At 39.6% G+C, this 22419-nt stretch overlaps 2 protein-coding genes across 3 annotated transcripts in view; one reads left to right on the forward strand and one right to left on the reverse strand.

Annotated features, from left to right (window-relative positions):
- begain (brain enriched guanylate kinase associated) overlaps window positions 1-15490 on the forward strand; it is a 63322-nt gene extending 47832 nt beyond the window's left edge. For both annotated transcript variants that reach the window (XM_088925475.1, XM_088925474.1), the window contains exons 4-6: window positions 1819-1926; window positions 9848-9931; window positions 12183-15490. In XM_088925475.1, the coding sequence (XP_088781601.1) occupies window positions 1819-1926; window positions 9848-9931; window positions 12183-13547 (1557 nt within the window). In that variant the 3' untranslated portion in view covers window positions 13548-15490. The remainder of the gene's footprint in view (window positions 1-1818; window positions 1927-9847; window positions 9932-12182) is intronic.
- A 2649-nt stretch (window positions 15491-18139) lies between these two features.
- The window catches only part of wdr25 (WD repeat domain 25), a 36605-nt gene continuing 32325 nt past the window's right edge, over window positions 18140-22419 (reverse strand). The window contains exons 5-7 of the mRNA XM_088925476.1: window positions 20566-20736; window positions 20045-20185; window positions 18140-19690 (exon numbers count right to left, since the gene is read on the reverse strand). Coding sequence (XP_088781602.1) covers window positions 19469-19690; window positions 20045-20185; window positions 20566-20736 — 534 coding nt within the window. The 3' untranslated portion in view covers window positions 18140-19468. The remainder of the gene's footprint in view (window positions 19691-20044; window positions 20186-20565; window positions 20737-22419) is intronic.

Raw genomic sequence — 22419 nt, forward strand, 5'->3', positions numbered from 1 at the left:
TACCTCCATTTAAAGGCCAGTTTTATTAACATCTACTTACTGTATATCAAACTGTCCATTGACTCATTCTGTAGGAGCAAGAATTCAGCAGGGAGAGAAACGTTAGCCCACATTCTGTTTGGATACATTATGTGTCAGCAGTGGTTAGCCTTCCTGGCTATTTTCACAAGAACAGGTCCCATATACAGTAAAAATGGGAAAATCCTTTCCTGGAAAAGAAACTCCACATAGTATATTCGATGTAGCTCTTTTGACATTTCTGGTGGAAAATGTCAGTCTCAGTGATTATAATTTTTTTACTGTTTTATGACCTGCTTAACACTTTCGCATAGTCTGATTTTTTAAAAAGTCATAATTATTAGTGAATTGTTTTTCAGTACTTATTTAACCCGAAAAAAAATCATCCAAAAATACAATGATCCCTTTAAAGAGATCTGTAAGTCACGCTGAGAGCTATGTTAAGGAAATCCTTCAAAAATTAACATTTAAAATGTCACATAATTTACTGCAATCCCTCTCTGTTGGAATGCATCACAGCTGGGCTGAGGATGGCAAACCATAAGTATTGTTCAATGTGACTGAAAGATAAGGGGTTAGTGTCTAGTAACATGTCGCAGGAGATTTATGAAAGCTAAGTGTTTGCATTTTAATACCATTACTTTGCTCTTACTCCAGATATTGACATTAGACATTTAATTATAGCTTATTGCAGTCCCTCCTCCCTTTGCACCCAACCAACCATTAAATGAGAGAACCTGAGTGGCAGTAATAGACACATTTTACAGACATGCCTTCTTCAGATTCAGCATTTCAAATGCAATTCTGGATGGTATCCAAAAAACAGTATGTGTTACATTTTAAAATAAAAAGCCATACAACCTTATTGTTTTGGCCATCGTCCATTTCAGACAAGACTATGATGCAGCTGTCAATTGTGTCAACAGAGAAGGCAGCAGTTGATTAACAGGAAAGTTATTTTAACAGTGATCTTAAATAAAAGTATAATACATGATGTCAAAATCCATTATAGTTGAGAATCAATAACATACCATAGAACTACCTAGCAACAAACAACATAACCTTGCAGGTCAGTGTGCTTATTTATATATTTGTGTAATAAAAAGCCATGGTGACATGTATTTTCTGTCCTTTAAAGTTATTTATTAATGTAGGCGTTGATTTCTGATGATCCTATGCTGAACTGTATGTCCTCCAGGAGTAATGAACCCCATATTTGTGGTATAAAGACTTAATATGCTTCCCCTTGATTTTGTTAAATGGAGTTCTAATGAAAGTTTGGGAGGGATGAGGGCAGCCGAACTAATTAAGCTCAGCTGTCGCAACCCCAAAGTAATCCTCACGTAATTTCTCAAAATCCCCACTACACCACATCACTCTCTCATCTTCTTCGCTCATTTTGTATCCCTCCTCCACCCCATCTCCACCTTTCCAGTGGCCACTTGGTTGCCTTTTCACTTGACATGGGTGTCCTAGCCTCCCCTATGTCCTATGACTGAGAGGTTGGCCCTCAGCCAAGAGGGATAAGCCAAGATTTCACAAATGCAATAAATGATTCCACTTTCACACAATCTTCAGTTGTCCTCCTGAACAGGAGCAAGTGAGCTTGTGCCACTAGTTCTGTGCACAAAACATGACATTCATGCAGTATCTGGCAAGACTGTATTCTTTTGCTCTCAGTTTTAAAATGCCCATTTTCATATGCTGTTATTGCTATACCATGAACCAATATTACAGTGACTGGGGCATGAAAGTTGATTTTTTTCTCTGGTACTGAATTGTCATTCTTTCCGCCTGCAGACTCAGCACCATGATGAGGAGAAGCGAGCGCTCAGCCACGAGATCATTGTCCTCAACAATCACTTGATGGAGGCCAAGATTACCATTGACAAACTTCGAGAGGATAATGTGAGTATTATTGTCCAATTCCAGTGCCTTTTGTCCTCTAGAGAGCTGATTTTACTGATTTCCTGACAAGGCTCATACAGGCCCTTCGAGAACCTACTGTAAACACAAGCAATTGCTTATCTGATTCACTGCGTCTTTTGACTTTAGTGAGATTTCTTTCTTTTACTGCCACTTCATTGTCCTGAGGGAGTTGGAAAACTTTATTATTAATGTGTTTTACTTAAAGTTAAGAAGCTGTTATGGTGTTGACTAAATTACAGGCAGAGGGGACATCACTACCTCTTCATAGTAAGACAGAAAGAATATAGTTAGTGTGCAAAGATTCTAACATAATTAAATTGAAAATCTTTCCTTGCATACAGTGTATATAATTTCCCCCTTCTCTGGTATCTGTAATCTGTTGCTAACAGATATACTGCATGAGGGTTTCTACAGTCCTAACTGTGTATGCATTCTTAATACAGAGAACAATATATACAGAATATATTATAGAAAGATTTGATGCTACTTTACAGAAAAAAAATGTTTAAGTTTTCTATATAAGAGTTTTTATTCCAGGTGTGTTTCTGAACCAACACAACTGTTAAAATATGTATACCCTTCACCAGACATTTAAGATAAGATCACTTTATTAGCCATATACAATTTCTTGCATTAGGAATTCATCTTTTTGCATACCCCAGCTTGCTCTCCATGAGATACAGACACACAGACAGGGAGAGAAGCTTGGGTTCAGAGCACAGGGTCAGCCATTGTACAGCACCCCTGGAGCAGTTGGGGTTAAGGGCCTTGCTCAGGGGCCCAACAGTCTAGGATTCCTCTGACAGCCGTGGGAATTGAACCAGCAGGCTTTCAGCCAGAGGTGCAGATCCTTAGCCACAGAGCCACTGCTCCACCCCATTTGAGAGCTTTTTGTGTTATTTAAAAACTTAACACTTATCACTGAGACCATTTCTAAAACTGTTAAAAAGACCTTGGTATTAAATGATGTGTTCATTTTGAAGCAGAACCTGTTTGCAATTACCCATCCTGCTGAAATATTCCCCTCAGGATTGCATGGGAGTCTGCCTGAAGACCCTTTAGGCTCCGTCTATACAGATACGTCTTTGAAGCTAAAGGGCTGGTTCTCTATAGAAGCAGTAGCTTATTCCTCTTCTAGAGACATGTAGGGTAGGACTTTAGAAATCTACTGATGTTGAAAAGCACAGACTAGGGTCAAATTTTGCTGAGGTGTCATTTATCAAATACAGTTTCCCTAGCGTGCTGGTCAGAGATCTGTGGAGTAGAGGGGGATGTGCTCATTAAATGAGTCCACAAGGCATTATAAAAAGAAAGCATTTATTTTAAAAAAATGAAGGGGTTGGAATAAATACTTTTTTTTTAGACAAACCAATACACATTGCTATTGACTTGTATTTTGTAGTATAAAGTAGCCTTTTATCTGCATGGATACGCATGAGAGGAACAAATGATTTTGCCATAATGGTGATACACAGATGACAAAAGACTCAAATTAGGTTTGAATGGCAAATGTGATGGATTAGCCTTCACTAGACTTCATATTAGCTACCCCTGTATTGTTTACTTTGAGTTGTGTGAGATTCACACAAACTAAGTATTGATATTATTGTTAACTTAAAATACAGAAAATTCATTTTAAGAATAAGTACAATGATGAATCATGCAGGTATACTAAGGTAACAATATGGTTTTTGTGACAATTTATTACATTTTACAGGGAGGGATAACAAGATCAACATAAGTACAGTATATGCTGTATATACAGAGGGAAGTGAATACAAGGGAATTCTACATGAAAAATAAAATATAAAATAAAAATAAAATAAAACAAGCAAACCCCAGCGAAGATCGCTGGCCCACCCTGTACTCCTCCCTCCCACCTAAAAATATGTTAATAAAGTGCCAAAAAGTGCCATAACATGTTAATTAAGGCTAATGCAAAATGGAAAACTTAATACAAGTACCACACAAATAAAACCAAACAGTACATACATATAGCGTGGCTACAGATAAATAATAAAAAGTAGAAAACACTTGTAAATTGTTGATGGTTAAGACTTTTGCACAGCAGCATACATTCATTGATATGGTCGCTTCATGAAGGATGAAAGAAACCCATTCCTTTTCAACAATACTAATCAGAATTCATACTTTCATGCAGAGATCACTCTCCCTTATTGGTACACTTTAAAACCAAGAATTCCAACAAGCTGCATACATATACCTCCCTTCATTGGGCTGTTAGAATCAAATACCATTGAACACCATAATAGCAGTTAATTTTATAACATGTGCTTAGGGGAAAAATAAGGCTCCAGTAATAAAGTTATTACTTTGAAGTATCTCTTGACTAGTCTACATCACGTGAGGAAGTTAAGATCCTTACTGGCTTGCAAAAATGACAAGTAAGTTAGGGGCTTACTATTTAAAAAATTGGATAGGAAGGGGGGGTGGTAATCAGACTAGAAAACTTACTATTTCTGTCCCATGTTTCATACAGTATTTCACTAAGGGGGGCTTCTCACAATCAATTATGCTTGAGCTGAACTCCTTTAGGGGACATGCATCTGTGATTTCAAAGTTCCAAATTAATTATCACTAGCGAAGTGTCTGCATCTTATACCATCCCACTCAGGCAATATGCACCTACAGCAGCAATAAAAAAGAATCATAATTGCCGCTTACAGATCTTTCCTTTATTAATAAACTCTCAAAAAAAGAAAATGCACTGCTAGAGAATCATCCAAGGTCTTAGTGAGTCCTCTCAGAAAATCGCAGCCCCTTTCAGAATGTGATATTGTATCTTGTTGACTCAGGTTAATTTTTTTTTTTTGTTCTCTTCAAAATGCTTTGGAGATTGAAATATGAGCTTTGTGACCTAGCTCGAATTGTGATAGCATCTCCAGGTGTTCCCATGAAAGCACTAAAGGATTTGAAAGTGGAAAAACTACTTTAATAACTTCTCAAAGGAGCCGTGGCATCTCAGACGGCAAGAGCATCTAGCTCCTGACTGGAAGGTTCAATCCCAGGTAGGGGCAGGTGATGTAGCTTGCTCTAATTCCTTCCAGACGGCTCCCAGGTCCACTCAGCCTGCTTTCCAAATGAGTACCGGGGGGTTAATCCTTCTGGGGGTAATAGGCAGGCTGGAGCGTGATGCTGACCACATCACCTCCACCACCAGTGTCGGATGGTCAAGAAAAATGGTGGCCCTTGTCCCCCATTCCCCCATGGGCCTTTATGGCCTGAAAAGGGACCTACTTACCTTACCTTAATAATTTCCCAAAGCTGTTTCCCATGTTCCCCAAAGAAAGTCTGATTGGACATATTAATAAGCTTAATGGCACTTAAGCAATTTATTGTAGATCCTACAAGCCTGCAGCGTGGATCCTGATCTTTCTTCAATGGCCCTGTCTCAGAGCATTTTTTTTTCCTCTTTGGCAAGTTATTATAATTACAAAGTCACAATCCCAGTCTGACCATGTACCTTTCCATGTAAAGAGGGTGGCAGCAAACTCACCTTTTTGACTTTTCATTTACTGTTGTGCTTGTCACAGTAGGTGTTTTCCTCAGTCTCCAGTTTTTTTGTTTTCAATGTTCTCAAAAATGGATGTACAGGATCAGAAGTTGCGAAATGGGCAGTCTGTACAATGAATTACTGCTCTCAGCACTGCAATAGTAAAGGAATTAGTATGTGGACAGAGGTATAAAATGCAGGACAAAATATAAATACCAAAATTGTGTTAGGAATGCATGGGGTCTTAATTTAGCCAGATTGGTTTATGTTGGATTTTGTGTTCACAAATGGATGGGCGGTGTTGGAACCGTTGGAAATTTCTTGGAAATTCAATGTCACAATCCTCACACGCCTCCCAAAGTACTGTAACTTAAGATAATCTTGCCCTCATATGGGAACAGGACAACACAACCTTAAACCCCATCAATTACAGTCCTCTCTTCCTGCTGTTGCCATTAGCAAGTTGTGTAGTGCCAATCGATGGGTAACAGAACAGAGGCAAGACCATTCATTGACAAACAGAGCACCAATTTTTTTACCTCCTCATTAATCCTTGTTTTATGAATGCCTTTGATTCAAGACTGGGTTATACTGTACCATCAGCTGACATTGACCAGGCCTACCCCAGTGAGTGTTACTGGGGTCAGCAGAGCTCGAGATAGCCATGATTTATTATGAGGAACAAGTATCATTCTAAAAAGTAAAAATAAAGCAAAAAACATTTTGTGTTCTGGGACTTCTTCTCACACACAAAGAAGTTACATTACAGTTTGGATTTAATCTCTACTTGTTCCTCCCTGACGTAAGCCCAGACACAGCTCCACATTTGAGTGTTTTCTTTTGCCATGTTTACATCATATCTGTCATCAGTCAGAGCAGCACTGTTTTTTATTTTGCTGTTAGCTCTCCTGTGTGAGGTAGGTTTGAGCTCACAGCATTTCAAATGACTAATGGCTCTCAGATGTGGGCATATTGTAAAAGTTCATACACAAGTCTTCATTGCCTTCACCTTGGGCAGGACAGCGGATGAAGTGGAAGGCCATGTTGAATAAAAATGAAACTTTCCAATTAGGTATATATAAAACTGAAAATGTAATCACATTAATAACAAAACTACTCTAGCAGCATCTGGCATAAGGAAGGGGAATATGAAGGAAGCGGGAAACAGCTCCCAGGACAGGGGGATGAAAAGGTTAAGACAATAAATCTCATTTCTTCATCTCTCCTGTCCTGGCATTTCCTGAAAACAGCTTGGCTGGCTCTGAAGCTGTGGTCTCTGAGGAAGACTGAAAACTGTTTTTGGAATGAAAGCTCACCTCTTTCTCACATAGTGGTGAACTTTCATTCCCAATCCAGTGATCACTTTGCTACCCCAGACGCTTTGAGGTAAATACTGTAGATTCACACAGAGAATTGTCAAGCAGCAACAGACAAAACATTACGCAGTAAGTGGTAATATCAGTCTCTAAGCAGGCATGATTTGATTTTTCTTTCAGTATTTGGTTTCACAACACTGGAGCACGTAGCTTGAATATTACTCATCTCCAGCTGGGGCAAAGGACAGTCTCCCCAAGCCCCAGAACACATCAACCCTGCAGAGCTTCACTAACTTAAATTCACATTCAGAAATCACATTAAAGGATTTCAGAATACTTATTTCTGTTTGTTTTATACTTGATTTATGAAAGGTATACTGTGTCTATGGCAGGTGTGGATTTTTGTTGTAGTATTCCAACAATGTTAGCAAAGAATGAACACATTGTAATGCTCATGCTCAGCTAAGGGTTATTTCCATCTTACATAGCACTACACCTGGTAGTCAATCACCTAATCAATCTACCTGTTTTAGTGGCAAAACTTACCTTGTTAACAGCAAGATATCTATACCCACTTCACTGACATTATGGTTCTCAGTCCCATCACTAGCTCCTGTGACCCTGAGCTTTCTTGTTTGTTATTTCTTTCCTGTGTTTGTATTCCATTCTAGCTTGACTCTCTGCTTGTTCCATCAACCCCAATTCCTGAATTTCCCTCTAGCTTTGTTTAAGTCTTTCTGTGCTTCACTCAGATTGCCCAACTTTCTCCAGTGTTTGGACCTCACACCTGTTCTTCTTTGTCAAGAAGTAAAATGGCATGCATCAACTATCGGAGCTTGAACCAGATCACCGTCAAGAATTGATATCCCCTTTCATTAATATCCTCATTCATGGAGAGGTCCAGCCAGGCAATGGTTTTCTGTAAAACTGATCTGAGAAAGGTTTATAATCTGGCGTGAATCAGATAAGGGAATAAGTGGAAGAAACCCCCCTCCATTGTGAATATCTGGTGGCCCTTTGGTCTCTCTAATGCTTCTGCCGTCATCCAAAATCTCATTAACCATACATTCCAGGATTTATGGTTATCTACATAGATGACATCTTGTTTCAGGTGCCTGAGGTAACAGTCCTGGGAATATTATATCTCCTCTCAAGAGATCCAAATGGATCTTTCTCCTGGGAAGTTCTCAATGGAACACAACTAGCATACTCCCACTTTGCTGAAAGCATTTTCTTCAGCGTTTCTTGGGATTTGTGAATTTCTATCACAAATTAATGTGCAACTTCAGTTCAGTATTGGCCTCCATCAGGGCCTTCACCAAGAAGGGTTCTGGTCAGGGAAGATGGAGTCCAGGTGCACAGAGGACTTTCAAAGAGATGATGTGCCGCTTCACCATGGCTTCTTCATTACAAAATGGCTGCATCTGATGTGGGAGTTGTTTTGTCTTGTCTTAATGGTCAGGTCCATAGGCTGCCCATTTAATCCAAAGTTGCTATCCACTTCTCACAGATGTCGTTGTGAAGGAAGTATTCAGACTTCATGGCTTTCTATCCAACATTACTTCTTACTGTGGGCCAATTTATCTCCAGATTCTGGTGGGCATTTTGCAGATGACCGAGGATCAGGGTTAACCTCTCCTCTGGATACCAAGAGGAAAGGCAATGGGTATTAACCAGGACCTGGAGACATACCTTTGTTGTCATGTCTCCACCTTTCAGAAAGACAAAGCTCAAGCACTTCCTTAGGCAGATTTTTTGAGGAACATTTTAATCAACTTGTCCACTGGAACATCACACTTCATGTGTGAACAGCTACCAACCTGCTTACCTGACCCTGCAGCCTGGAACTGCTGATATCCCTGCTGCTGATGCGCTGCAGGTAATCTACAGGATCCAATACTCTGTAATTTAGTGAAGGCTTCTAAAAGGCAGAAGAGGTTTGTGGATTGCCACATACACTCCATACCTCCTTTTTTTCTAGGGAGAAGGTTGTCAGCCAAATACTTTTGTTTACAGGTTCCTTAGCTGAAACTTGTTCTCTAATTCATAGGTTCCTTAAAGATCCTTTAACGGATCAACGTAGTCACCTACAGGCTGGATCTACCTCATTGACTTGGAAAGTGCCTCTCTTCGGCCTTCCATGTGTTGCTTCTCAAGCCCATTACTGCATCCTTCTTGTCACCCTCTTCCACAGGACCAACAGTTCCCCCTCTAGACAATTTTCAGGAACCCATTCCCCAGCAGATCCTGGATCCCCACTGAGTTCAGGGCAGTCTGTGGTACCTGATTCACTGTGGGCCTGAAGAAAGATCCTAGGTGCCTGCCCCAGTGTTCAGGGCCCCTCACCAGAGCAAGTCCTTTCTGCAGCGCTTGGGCCTCTCGCCTGCTCGACTATTCTATTTGGATTTCTCTTTGAGACCTTTCATCTCCACAACACACACGCAGCTCTGCAACTGCTGTGTGGCTGCATTGGCTGCACTGCTGCGTCATGCCTGAGTCTGCCTGCCTGCCTGCTTGCTCCCACAGCACCACTGTCTGTATTGCCTTCCCGGAGCTCTGCACCTGTCTTCTCCTGCACCAGAGTCCTTTTTTCAACGCGGACCGCCGCCCTTTTCAGGATCAGTCAGCAATCTATTATGCACATATTAAAGAATTTACTGCATCTTATGTATTGCAATTCAAAAATGACTTATTTTTATTGTTCAATAGTTTCCGTAAACATAAATGTTTTAAATGCCAACACTGTATTTCTGCTGTCTGTATACCTGTTAATGTTTAATGCACTGAGAAAGGGATAACCCCCACTTCCCCTCCCCAAATCCCTTCAGATAGAGATTGAACGTATGGAATAACAGGACACTGTAGCCAACAACAATATAGAGCTGGCGGATTCCTTTTGAACCCATCCTCCCGGGAAGATGTCTACCTGGACCAGACCAGTGAAATTAAAATCCCAAGCATTTATTAATTTAATCTGTCTCAGACCAGGTGTCACTGATCTTCCAGATATAGTAAATTGCACAATTAAGTCTCTGTGTTGGTGTTAATGCCTAACATCTTCTTTTCCTAGGACCTTTACAGAAAGGACTGCAATTTGGCTGCTCAGCTGCTCCAGTGTAGCAAGTCCCATTACAGAGCCCACAAGCTGTCCGAGGTGATTGTATTCTCTTTCCATTAGCACATTTAAACGGAGCTGTCAGGTGTTAGTATCAAAGCTCTGTGTGGCTGTCAGGTGGATGAGGCCTCTCAGCATTTTAATGAATATCGTGTAGGAAGAACAAGACTGAGAAGTGGCCTCCACTTACTGAATTGATTTAATTGACTTTGTGGACTCTGGGGTGTATAGTTCTCATCTGAACCCACCACAGTGGTGTCACAAATCACGAAAAGCCACCAAAAATATTGAATGTTTAATCAGCTTTCCAGTTTCCTGCATAATATAAAGATGTCAAAGTCCACAACTTCTAAATGATTCCTGTAGAATCAGTCCATTATGACCATCTTTCATTTACATTAGACCAAATATTCCATTGCTTGAATACAGTGTTGACATATTGGGCATGATCATCAAGGATGATTCTGTGTTGCTATTTTTATACATGCATAGGTTTTAGTGTAAAAAAAGTTGTATTAATGACTTCGCCCCTGCATAGTGCAATTCTTTTCACCTATCAAGCTGCCAAGAAAGAAGCTGACATTAATCTATAAATCTGCTTGAAATATAACCTTAAATATATTACATATATATTAAATATAATCCCTAATTATAAATATATACATTATATATCATTCAGCAATCATTCAAGCACAGTTTAGATGCTTTAAGAAAGCTAGCCCACTTAGCAAACAAATTAATTTTGTTTTTCTTAACACGGTCCCAGATCCAGAATATGTAAAGGGCTGACAAGCAAATGCAAAAACCAAACAGATATTTGCTAGTAAAGTACCATTACAACCTCAGAAACGTGCAACATAATAAGTTGTCACACTTCATTGCATTGTGTGAAACATGGGATGCAAATATTGACAGGGCAAACAAGAGATGCACTCAGTGCAATCCAACCTCTATTATACCCTGAGGGAAGTTAGTTTTATGGCACAGTCCAATTCAACAATACAAGGAAAGACAAACATTACCAACAGGGAATACCATACAGTGTTACAGGAGATAAGAGAAAAAATACTTACTTTACATTGTTTGGAGAGATATTGTAGTGGTCATGAAAGATTTCCTGAGTCTGTTACTTTTACACTTAGGGACACAGAAACATCTCTCAGATGGGAGGAGTGTAAATTCACAAATTCAGAAACATCCTCTGTTTGTAAAGAGTATTTAGGTCGATTTGATTAGCCCCAAATATTGTGCTATTTAATTTCAACATTTTCCCTATCTTTGAAATGAAAGATATTGATGTTGAGTACCAGCAACGGACATTCAATAAAATCGCTGGTCCCATGTTCTCCTGGTCCTTCAGTGTGTTGGTCCTTCTTCACTGCCTAGGAAGCGGTGCTATGCATGCTCAGAGCCTGAAAGTGACTGGGACTCAATCCCGGCAGGATGAACCACACCAATCACATAAGAATTACCTACATAGTGACACTATGTAAGACACATCTCACTTAATAAATGAAGCAAAATATATAATTTATTGTATGCATGATATATTATGCATTCCTACATGCTGATACATTTGATTGAGTGTTTGATATATATGTGGATCACATTACCTTATTCATTATGTTTTCTTATTAGAAACATTAGTTATTTGATGTTATGCATTGTGCAATTAAAACAATAGAAATGCATTCCAAGAATAGTACAGGAAGGATTGAGCCACACCCACCCCTTACTGTAATGGGGTTAATCCAAAAATGACCCTAAAGCCCAACCCAAAAATTATGTGTGGGCTGAATCAAGGTCTAAAAATATCACAAAACATCAAACCCCATATTTTTTGCCAAGCAACCGGATTTCTCCTAAGACTGTGATTCTTCTTTTCCTTCTAAAAAAAAAATCTGTTTGTATAATTGGAATCCTAGCTGCTCCCGGGTAGGAGCTGTGTGTTTGATGGTGCTATAAAAGACACCTGGAGAAACTCTGTGCTGACAGGGAGGATTTCAGTGGCCTTGTGCTAAAAATGAGAAATAAGGTGATCTACCACTCATCTTACGATAACTGGTTAGTACAGCTTTTACAATTAAGCTGCGATAACTGTATGAGATGCAACATAGATATGCATTTGCTTTTTGTGGTATTGGTAATGAAGCTGTCAGTGATGCCACTTGTGCAATCTCTGGATTCTCCCCTAACAACAGGAGACACTTTTGGTCTCCAAGTTCTCATTGTGTCTCCTTTGGCCCCTGTTCCATCCATGTATTGATGTGCATTTCTCTCCTTGCCGCAGTTGCCCACAGAGTTTCAGGAGCGAATCAGCCTTCACATGGAGAAGCACGGCTGTGGAGTGTCTCTGCCACTGTGTCACTCCCCATACTCTGACTCTGTACCCACATCTATCATCGCCAAGCTGCTGGAAAAGCCAGAGCCCAACAGCATGCCTTGCTCGCGTGCCTCTAGCCCACAGTCCCGTGAGACCAGTTTCGTGCACAACAATATGGGCAGCACGGACAAGTTGAACCGCAGGACGGCCTACAAGGGGGATCTGTACTGTAGCGACACTGCGCTGTACTGCCCTGACGAGCGCCGCAGAGAGAGGCGGCAAAGCGTGGACCTGCACATGCAAGACCCCGGCATGTTTCGGCAGCAGAACTCCATGGACAGCAACACCGAAGAGGACGGCTTCCACTCCAGCTTCTCCCACGAGCCCTTCACTGAGTTCGTCACCTCCCTGCCGGCCTCCAGCTCCTACTCCAGCTTCAGCGTTGCATCAGATGAGAAAGGGAATGCCCCCAGCAGCACCCTCTCGTCCTCCCACCAGGCTATCTACATGGACTGGAGAGAGGAGAACTATGATAGAAAGAGCAACTCGTCCTACGAAAAGGACAGTCCTGGCTTCCCAAAGTCCCACAGCTTCCAGCACATGGCGCATGGCCACCAAAATGGCACCTCACCTGTTTACACTAGGACTATCCCCACATGTTACAGTGAGCCCTACCACTCACCACGCCTGACATCATCACACAGCATGGGTTCCTCTAAGCTCTATGGGGACAGCAGAAGCACCATCCACATTCCAGAAGAAGACCTCACTGGCCGCTGGAGGCAACTTAGTGTGGAGGATATAAATGCCTATTCCTATAGAAACCCAGGCAGGGTCTCACCTTACAGTTTCTCAGAGCAGCACTTTGCAATTGGTCCTTCTAAGGCAAAGCTGGGCACCCTCTACAGCAGCTTCCAAGAAGGAGATGATGTGTACCACAGCAGGATCCTGGACCCCTGTTTCATGACCACAAGCCCCAGCCCAGAGCACGACATCGGGATATGCAGTCCAGACAAGGTGCACATGTACAGGACCAAGGAAGACAGCCAGGAATCGGACAGGAGCCTGTTTCACTCTGGTAGCTCAAAGGACAAAGAGAGCACACCTGGCAGCATGAAAAAAGAGTATGTTGACGTCAGCCCCAACAGCTCTGCAGAATCTTTAAACCAAAGTTCACTGGAAGCATCAGAGATGCAGCACTATCAAACGGAGCATGAGAGTCTTTCTGTTCTAAGCAAAAATCAACCACAGTACCAAAAATTTGGGACAACGGGACTTTGCAGGAAAGACAGTCTTACAAAGGCACAGTTGTATGGCACACTGCTCAATTGAAAAGCTTTGTCTTTTTCAGTGGAAGAAACAGTAAATGATTTAGTTTGCGATGTTGCTAATTTATCCCAGTAATAACTGGGAGGAACAAATGGCTTTGAACTCTAGCACAGAATGATAGCAGAGTTTTAATGCAACAGAAGGGTTCTCAGGCACATGGTTGTGAATGCATAGTTGAACAAGTATGCTTGTCTTAGCACCCAGTGACATAAGCCGGGGAGCCTGGCAGCTTTTCACTGTTATTCTTCACACTTTAGGTTCTCTGGAGATATTTTGACATGTCGTTGCTACGCTCATAGAGAACAAGCATTTCAGACAGGGGTCAAGATTAGTTCATGAGCTGGAGTACATTGCAGAAGGAGCAGATCACACCATTTTTGAAGGTTTCTTTTTCACACTGATCATTTAAAATGTTTAAAGGATTGTATTGTATGAAGGTACCATATTAGGACTCCTCAAAATGTGTCAGGCATTTTGAAAGCAATAACATAGATTAAAACAGTGCTGGATATAGTATAGGATTTGATGGTACAATTATTATAATACAGTTTGTCTGGGCACAGAGAAAGGCAGCTTTGAAAATGACTGTTAAAACAATATATACATATATGTATATGGAATGTGTTAAATTCAGATTAGATGCCTCAAACACACCATTTCAAAAACCATTGTCAGAGATAACTATTCCTTACAGGACCTGATTTCTCTCACACTGTTTCCTCTATTCATGTTATTATTATTTAACCTATTTAACTTTGGAAATCTTAGCTGAACTAGTGGATCCCGAGGAGCCATTCTGATAAGGAGCTTAACTTAAAATGTCAAAAATTAATAGACTAGGCATGCATGGTAGACCAGTGCTTAGAGTTCAGGACTCATAACCAGAAGATTATGGGTTCAAACCCCAGGTGAGAGTGTTGTTAGCTTTGAGCAAGACAATTTACCCAAATTGTTCCAGTGGAATACCTACTGTACATGGATAAATGGGTACAAACGTAAGTTGCTTTGAATAAAAGTGTGAGCCAAATAAGTTAGTTGTAACATCAGATTTGGTGGATTCAAGATTCATGGATAACATTCTACTCTTTTTGCTTTTATTAAACTCTTTACTGACTTTCCACACTAAATTATTTCCAGGTTTTTGTAATTGACTGCACAATTCCCAGTACATTTTGCCTTAATTTTTGTATTTTAGCTGCCAGTTCTGCTCCTAATTTCACATTTTCAGACAGGTAGTGTAAATATCTGTACAGTCCTGGGTACACATGGATTTTAGGCAGGCCAGGATAATCCTCTTTCTCTATGTTGTACATTTCTGAGGATATCTGCATGGGCCATATAGACCTAATACAGGTACCCTGCTATGGCAATTTATCTCACTGTGGTGTTTCTGCAATGCCTTCCCATATAATCCTAGATTGCTTATAAGGTTCTCAGACCTTCACTTGTAATGCCCTACTCTCAAGCTGCTAACTTGAGAATCGACAGACTGCTCCTGTTGTCATCAATAGGTGACTGAAAGATGATTCAGTATATTGCACCTATGTGCACAGGCATCACTGTAGCTCCTCCATGAGATTTTTTTAATGCAGATGTCTGTTGGAATAGCACAGAATTTGCAGATGTAACAGAAGGAAGTTACAGTGCAGGAGTTAAGCAGCTCATCTGTAAAAAGCAGAAGTTGAAAAAGGAGGGTTTTCATAAACAGACACTTTTTGTTGTATATATTAATTATTCAATTAAGGAAGGATTGGTATTATTTTCCTGCTATGTTGATGTACTTTAGTTTTAGCCTTCCAAATGTTTTCCTGTCCTGTTCTACCTCAGATTTGATTAACATTTTACCATGGAACCATGATTCAGCTGTTTATATTTACATTATAATGCATGTTTTCACATTTTTTGTTGTATGTTACTTTACATAATAAAGAACAATGTTACACTCACACTAAAGCCTACTGTAATAGGAACCCTTGCAATTTTTTCATAAGTATCGAAGCACTGATAGCAGAAGAAGTTGCTTGTCACGTGCTAAAGGAATATATAGTAAGTTATTGACTGAATGGTGGTCTCTGGTACAATCACTGGTTAAGCCAAACTCCCAGTTCAAATCAAAGGTGTGTTTGAAAAAAGGATATTAAGACAAACATTTTAATTAACATTATTTACAGTGAATGTAAAAGTAGCTTTATGACAAATTGTTTTTAATTAAGAGCAGAAATCAATGCTGTACCAGTTTTTTTTTAATCATGAGAAGGACTTCCATCTTCTAAGGTTAACAGATGACTCTTCATCAACTGCACATACCTCAAGAAGTTAAATACCAGGGAAATGCAATATCTAGCAAATCTTCTGAATCCTCTTAGTATATATAAAATGTAACCATCACACTTAATGGTGACATTGAGTGCTGAATAGAATTACATTTTAAAATATATATTTTTTAAATAAGCTTTTTTTTGTGCCTAGCTTTTGGAATGTTAGTGTGAGACATCTGCCAAATGAAGAAAAAAAAAGCTTTACAAATAAATTGCAAATGAAGGTTGTTTCATAAAACATCTTTTGAATGAAAGAACTTTACTTTGGCGTATCATGCATCCTCCTACAGAGCTTTTCTGCTACATTACATTGAAAGACTGTTCTTTAATTCAATATCAATCCAACTGACAAACTGGCATAACCTCACAGTGTGGGTGTAGGAAAAATACTTCCGTATCAATGAAAAAGATCTATTATGTGTAGGCTTCTCTAAAAGATTAAGATGAGTTTTCCTAAATGTAATTATCTCCTTGAAACTTTTTACTGAGAAGATGTGAGGAACTAAATAATTCTGTGACCTGCAATTTCAGCTTCACTGGTTTTGTCCAACATAAAATCCTAGTGGAAGCAAACTTGTGCTAAAGAAAAAAAATAAACATTGAGTTGTTCTCCAATTAGGTCAGTTTCTGACTATGGCAGATAAGAGTGCATGCTCATTAATTTTGATAATGAATTTACAAAGACAGTACAGTTTACCCTTTGAAATGTTAATTAACAAAGCAGGCTTTGATCTTTCCCCACTATGCCTTTAATGTGCCTTGACTATTTTGTTTAAAAAATAATTTTGAAGAAGATGCTCTAAAACAAAAAAAAAGAGAATCCTTTGAAAGTGACATGGTATAAAATGTCATTCTGAAGAGTTTCAGTGTTTCATGATGTTTGCCGTCATGTTCAATGTCATTTTTTTTCTTTTGTCCAGAATTATAAGGCTGATACATGCTTCTTTACACAAGCCTTCACAATCCTACCAGGGCTTATGTTCTTATACATTTACTCTAATGAGAGTACACTAAATAATTTTTAGTGAAGAACTTAGTGATATTGCTTACATTATTTTATTATATTAGTTCACTTCTTCATGAAGTTTACGCTGTTAACAAGCCTAGTAAGCAAGTGTTGTATATTTTGTAGGCTCATACAGATGTATCGATGCAATTACTAAGCATTTCATTTCACAGAATCCATCTTTTCTCATTGATGTCCTTATGAAATGGTTTTGGATTTCTGATAGAAATAGAGAAACTATTTAATGCAGTTAATTTTTTTCTGTTCCATCATACATATATGTCTATTATTTTGAAGGGTTTGTGTTGTGTTAAAAGTATTGTGTATTGGGTTAAGCAGGAAGGTTTTGTTGCAAACCTGCAAAATGTCCTTTCTGGGACAATAAAAGTAAGAAAACAGTTGGGCAGCTTCATAGGATTTCCAGAGATGAGAGGCCTCATCGCCCAGTTCCCACTGACCTTATAGAGACACTATGATAGCATTATGATCACACTCTAATGTCACATCCACAGTAACCTGATCAATCTATAAATAGGCAGGCATTTTCTAAAGGAGACCAAAAACTACAACTAAAACAGCAAGTGAAAAAGATAACGTGATTCTCTTCGAAAGATTAATGTGAAATTGTACAGGAGAGAGGGAAAAGAACAATTTCAGAAGTCTGAAAATGTTGGTCTGAGGAGACAAATTGCCCATTTGGCTCTGTTGAGGACAGACCCTAGTGATGGTTATAACACACAAGGACAGTGTAACCTTCAGCGAGATTAATTAGGTAAAAATAAATCATTATGGCATTTTTAAAGAGAAAAATCTCTACAGACAAGGTCATGACAAGGTGATACATAAATCCCCCACACGCTGAATAGTGAATCCACTAAAACGGAATCAAATGAGCTTAAATAGAACCTGAAGGAAAAAATGGCCAACCAGACCAAGGCAACCATACCTAGACATGGCAGTGTAGCCCATCTTGGGATGTACAGTATGTGTATAGGCGCAAAGTTTTTTCGATACAGATATTCATATATTTGGTTTTCCTTTTAATCCAGGCATTCTCTCTTACAGTGTGTGCATTCTTTAAGAAATGAACATCTGTTTAGCTATTTTTAAGTCTATCCAAGGATATGGGCAATTACAAATCCAATTGCCAGTTGTGACATTTAGAAAACTGTCATTGCAATGTACCTTTGATGTTTGTAAATTAAATTTATAGAACAAGCAATTAAAAAACTTTGTCAAAATTGTGAATAATAATGACATATTGGACAATCTATCAGATGGACATTTTTATATAGTCTTTGTTTTTTTAGGGGGGAGACACAATTCATTTCACATATTATCTAATTTATTCCAACACAATGTTACAGCTCCTAGGATGCATCAAGGTGTTTCAGAAGCACGGACGGAGCATTCAGCCTTTGTAAAGTGAGTTAGCTCTTTCACGGACACAATGGGGTTCTTAATGTGACGGCAGAGTCCATTTCTATGGAGAAAAAAATATTCCAAAGGCACACAGAATTCAAAGGAGTCATTCTATTGGGTATGGCAGAAACTGAGATTTTTCTTGTGCTTAAAATAAACTCTCCTGCCATATATCTGGAGCCCGGACTGTACTGTCACCAGAGCCGGATCAGATGGAAGATGGTCTGGCATTCTGCCACTGGCATCAAAAGCCATCTGCATGAAAGTAAAAGAAGGGCTGAACATAGGCAAGGAAAACAACTGTTAAACCTCACAGGTACTTCAGTTGTGTTCTGAAAAAGCTGTCACGCAAGATATCTTTTTTTGTTTCTTGCTGCCTATGATGCTCCCAGAACAGCACATAGAGTAAAGCATAGCCGTTGCCAGTTCACAGCTAGGTGATGCTGCTAGCAAACTATTTCCTGAATCCCCAGAGAGTGGTCTTCAACAGCCAGAGCATAAAGAAAACTGGAGCACACTGACTTCAAAGCTTGAGCCAGAAGTCGCACAGTCAATTCCACAGAGCTGAGGCTTTGTTAGAGTCCTCTAGTCTGGTATCTTCTGGTTATTGTTCCCCACAAGCTCTCAGTTACATTGTAAAGTATTGATTTAACATAAAATAACTACATAATTTAATATTTTTAACCAGGTTCAGAGGTGTTTTTATAGATAATGGTACATTTACTGAACTGAATGGTTTGAATGATCAACTGTTAAGAATCTTGAGAAAAACCCTATGTACGGATAACCAAGAAAAAAATTAATCATTTAAGAGACTCGGTCTCAAACAAAAAGCAGAAGATACTAGGTCTTCTGGAAACTGATTTGAGATCAGGGGATTGAATTCATTTTCAGATTACAGTCATTTCAATACCTCTTTGGGAAGGTTTTCCTTTCTGTGTACTGTGCAGCTAAACCATCTTTCTGTAAATCAGAGATTTAACTCTGTGGACACAGTAAAGTGTGGGCAGTAAATTAAAAGACACAATCAGAAAAAACTCAATCATAAAACTTAAAAATGAATAACATTCTTATAAGAGAAAACTTTTGCATTACCCTCCTCAGCCCCAGAGGAAGTGTGAGTTTGTGAGCGTGTCTAATCCTCAGTAGCAGTGCTCCAATTGCTCCTGTCAAAACATTCAGTGCCAGATATTGATTTCTCCACTCCAGTCACATGTAGCCGCTACAGCTGGCATCACAGGGTGGAAAGTCACGCAGACGCAGGCCTGTTTGTGTGCAGACAGAGTCTTGATCAGCCTGGAGCTCTGATAGTTATAGAAATGTACCGTGCCACTAGAACTCCCAGTGACCAGGAACAATCCGTCTGAGGAGAATTCACAGCCTACAGCATACCCCTCCACCTGGAATACACAACACAGCACAGCTCAGATGAGCCTCACTGCACATCTCATGCAACAAGCCTGCTAGTATGGACGTTTTTGATAAAGATGTGACTGAAAGGCAATAACTAAGTTACACGGGTGCTAATGATTAAGGATTGGAAAGATACTTTGTGTTCATGGTATACATGTATTTGAGTTCATCTAGGATGGTGGGAGTTCCTAAATTGTTATCCACTGCAGAAGTTTTATTTTTGGATGTTATGAACTGTACTGAGTTATTCAAGCAATTTAATTCTCTTGAATTCTGTGCTCGGTAATCTGACACACACGTGGAAATTGTATTAGTCTTGCTAATACTGCAGCAATCCCAACCTTGTGGCCTTCATAGCGTTTCCTTTTGTTCATCCTATAAGGCCGCTGTGCTGAAAAAAGTGCTATGTAGTTTCCATTTGTCTGTGCAACGAAAGAATCTTCTTGCGGGTGCAGAGCAAGGCTGGGGCATGTATACCGCTCCTACAGAGAAAGAAAAAAAGTGACTGCCGCTCAGTTCTATGTAGTTTTATATTGTATATGCAACCACATTTGAAGAATTGAAGAAACCTTATTTTCACAAATGTGGACATTCTTGCTGATCCTCTGAACAACTACTGAACAAACACTGTCTACTGAATTAAGTCAGAATTCCATGTCTTAAACAAACAACGGGAAAGCCTTTTTTCAGGCTCCTGTGATGTTGAATTCATGTTTTGCAAAGTTTTTTTCAAAAATTAACTTTTTCACATGTTTCTCAGAAAAAGGATCCGTAAACCTCAGATCCCACCGGATTTTATTTGTTCCGTTCAGCCCACGTTGATGTACACTGCTGGCCAAACTATATATTGCATTTAACTCACGTGGTAAATCTGATTGGACACTTTCGCTGTGGTTTGAAAATCCCAGGCAATGAGAGTGCGGTCAGCCGAGTCCCTGCTGACAGAGTCTGTGCTCGTCACAAAATCCTGCCCTCCGGCAAGGAACTGAATATCCAATGTCTGCTGAACCCCAGCCTGGTATCCGCGGACAACCTGCTGGGACAGAAGGCCACAAGTCTTGACAGGCCGTACACAGCACTGCAGGTCAGGCACTGTGTTGATTTGGATACAATCAAAATCTCATTAAAATTTGCATACTGTAAGTAGCAAAACAAACCACAGCAGTATTAGAAACAATAAAAGTAAAACAGATTGTCTTATCTACCTAAACAATGGTCTGGGGATGTTTCATGTTCATATCCAATCAGGTTAGCTGTTTTCTACATTCTGTATGCATGTGTGATGGATTACCCCTGTAGAACTAAAGAGAGGGGCTGCAATGATAACAGGACTGCCATACGGGGCAGTCAATGTGGTAGAGGAGAGAACGTATGTACAGTTAATTTGTTTTAAATAATTGATTTTAACAGTGCGTAGCTGAATTAAGCTGACTTGCACAAGGGTTTTATTCTATCAGGCATGTTGTTGAAGCTGATACCTGGGCTTTCTTCAGGAAACAGCTGGGGAAGTCCTTGAATCAATAAGACACCAACTATCAAATAAACTAAATGGACTGAAAGGTTGCCTCTTATTTGTAACATTTCTAATGTTGTTATTTAGTAAGTGGTGTAAGTAGTGTCTTTGTCCTTCATAGTTGCCTGTAGAGCACAACAGTTTGGTGAAGGTCATCATGTGTGGCAGGCTAGTCTTTCATGGTATTGTAAAGTTGACAACAGTTGACCTACCACTAGAGGCTGTCAAAGACCACTATCACCTGTAAATAGACACACTTGGTGTAAATGTGCTAATTATGCTTCTTGATAGGGAAAGATTACACATTCTGAAATGGGTGTTAATTAGTGAAGAGTTATATAAAAGCCTTTGGGCTTTCATTGTGTTAATGGTTGTTGAGTCTAGAGGGTGTTTTGATGTACAGGAAAGTGTTTTTCTCATGAGTCTTTGTTTTGTAAGAAGTACTATTCTGCAATTAAGGTTGTAAATTTCTGTGTTTTTGTGTTCAGCTATGTTTTTTATATTATGCTACAACAGGTTGTTCAGGATCCAGGACTCCGGCACAATATGTTTGTACATAAGAGACAGTAAACACAACCAAGAAACCACAATCTAGTCTGTTAACACTGGTTTAACACTGCTTTTCCATACAAATAGACTTCAGCATTTTTAATACTGCTTCTCGGCTTCCTTACACAGGAGAAACTGCTGAATTATTCCCAATCCGCAAAAGAATTCTTGAAAAAGAAAAGAGCTGTACTAAAGTGCTAAGGCCCATAAATCCCTTTTAAGGTGTGTAGAAAGGAAATGTTTGGCTTCACAGCAGGAGAGGTTGATTTTGGCTGCTTGCACTAGCACTAATGTTGCTACTCAACACTCTGCCTCAGTACTGAAATCATCAAAACCTTGTGGCAGGAGCAGTCATCTTTCCATTATGATATAACCCACTAGGGACTATCATTTATCTACACTCAAGATTCACCTCCCACCCCTGTAAATACAAGAAAGGCTCCAATACTCTCTTAGCATTATCACGCAGAAGCTCTTTGGTTCTTTAAGAAATAAACAGAGTTTTTCAGAGCAATTACATTCAAGTGACAGTGATCCGGTATCCAAGACCCTGCAAACGCATGGTTAGTGCGTTAGGGTTAGCTCACTGGAGCTAAAAGGTCAAAAAGCTTGACCACTATGACTCCACATAATGGCAGTTTTTGGCTGTACAAA

The sequence above is a fragment of the Atractosteus spatula genome, chromosome 9 (assembly GCF_055471065.1).
Source record: "Atractosteus spatula isolate fAtrSpa1 chromosome 9, fAtrSpa1.hap1, whole genome shotgun sequence".
Lineage (NCBI taxonomy): Eukaryota > Metazoa > Chordata > Actinopteri > Semionotiformes > Lepisosteidae > Atractosteus > Atractosteus spatula.